This window comes from Branchiostoma floridae, chromosome 10 (genome assembly GCF_000003815.2).
Source record: "Branchiostoma floridae strain S238N-H82 chromosome 10, Bfl_VNyyK, whole genome shotgun sequence".
In the NCBI taxonomy this organism is placed as follows: domain Eukaryota; kingdom Metazoa; phylum Chordata; class Leptocardii; order Amphioxiformes; family Branchiostomatidae; genus Branchiostoma; species Branchiostoma floridae.
This window is the reverse complement of record NC_049988.1, coordinates 19170338-19171649: the sequence shown is the minus strand read 5'-3', so window position 1 is coordinate 19171649 and position 1312 is coordinate 19170338. Positions and strand designations below refer to the sequence as shown.

Below are 1312 nucleotides of genomic sequence, written 5' to 3'. Positions count from 1 at the left end.
TTTGGGGAACTTCACACTCAGGGAGACACTTATGGTGAGTCTTATTCTTACACATAACGCTTAGGAACAGAGAAAGAAGTCTTAGGTACAGTAGGACATCTTGTTAGAGAACCTTACACTCAGGGAGACAGTTATGGTGAGTCTTATTCTTACACATAATGTCTTAGAAACAGAGGAACAAGTCTTTGGTATAGTAGGACGTCTAGTTCACACTAGTCCACAGCCATGCTGAGACGGACAGAGACAGGTACATGTTGTAGAGGCAATATTACTCCACAGTTTCAGAGCTGATTTTGCTATGTTTGACTCCCCAGTTCACAGCTATGCTACGACTGCCATAGACAGATATACAAATGTAGACACAATCATAATTGAACAGTTTCCGAGCTGATTTTGCTATCATATTTTCCCAACTACCAGTTCACAGCCATGCTGAGACTGCCAGAGAAGATGCCGTACCATCAGAAGGAGAAAAAAGTTGAGGAAATCGTGGATGCCCTGGACATTAGGAAATGTCTGGATACATGTGAGTAATCTTCTACATTCAAGAAAATATGTATTACATGTATTTACGGCACATATGTATACATGATGACAATGATAGAATAATAGATTGTTGAAATATGCTTCGTGAGAAGAAGGACGAACCTCACACTGCACATACCTATTAAGCCTATCAGCCCATTGCTTGCGTCAATCAAACCCTGTGAATCTTCTATAAATGCGAAAATCTAACTCGGAACCACCACAAACATTTTCACTACAGTATGTGACTACAGTATATGGCATTACAGTGAATGCAAAAACACCACACACACTCCATTTTCCTGCTACCACAAAATTAGTTCAGTTCAGTTTAGTCATCCATCTGGTGACGCTATGAAGTCCCTCCAGATGACTCTGTCGCGCATGACAGACAAGAGGTCTCTGTCTTGGAGACCAAAAAATGAAGCCCTTGCGGACTTAAATGCATTTACAGTACAATGACAACAATACTAATAGTAATTGTATTGATAATATCAAGTTGACTGTTTTTTATAGCTAATGTTGCATGTTTGCCTATTTTTCAGTGATAGGAACAGATCTGAAAAGAGGATTGTCTGGCGGTGAGAAGAAGAGAGCGAACATCGCCAGTGAGCTGCTCACAGACCCTTCTCTCATGCTACTGGATGTGAGTCAAACTTATATTTTGAAAGCTCTCACAGACTTTTGCTATTCCCTGTACTTATAGCCTGTATCCTCTGTACATCTATCTCCTTCCTTTTTTTAACAAGATGGGTCAGTGCAAGGCCACATGGACCACTTCTTGGTA

The 1312-nt window shown here is 40.5% G+C and overlaps 1 protein-coding gene across 1 annotated transcript in view; it reads left to right on the top strand.

Annotated features, from left to right (window-relative positions):
• The first annotated feature begins 8 nt into the window (after positions 1 to 8).
• Positions 9 to 1312, top strand: part of LOC118425055 (ABC transporter G family member 9-like) — an 8474-nt gene continuing 7170 nt past the window's right edge. The window contains exons 1-3 of the mRNA XM_035833872.1: positions 9 to 34; positions 421 to 526; positions 1071 to 1171. Of these exons, the coding sequence (XP_035689765.1) occupies positions 32 to 34; positions 421 to 526; positions 1071 to 1171 (210 nt within the window). The 5' untranslated portion in view covers positions 9 to 31. The remainder of the gene's footprint in view (positions 35 to 420; positions 527 to 1070; positions 1172 to 1312) is intronic.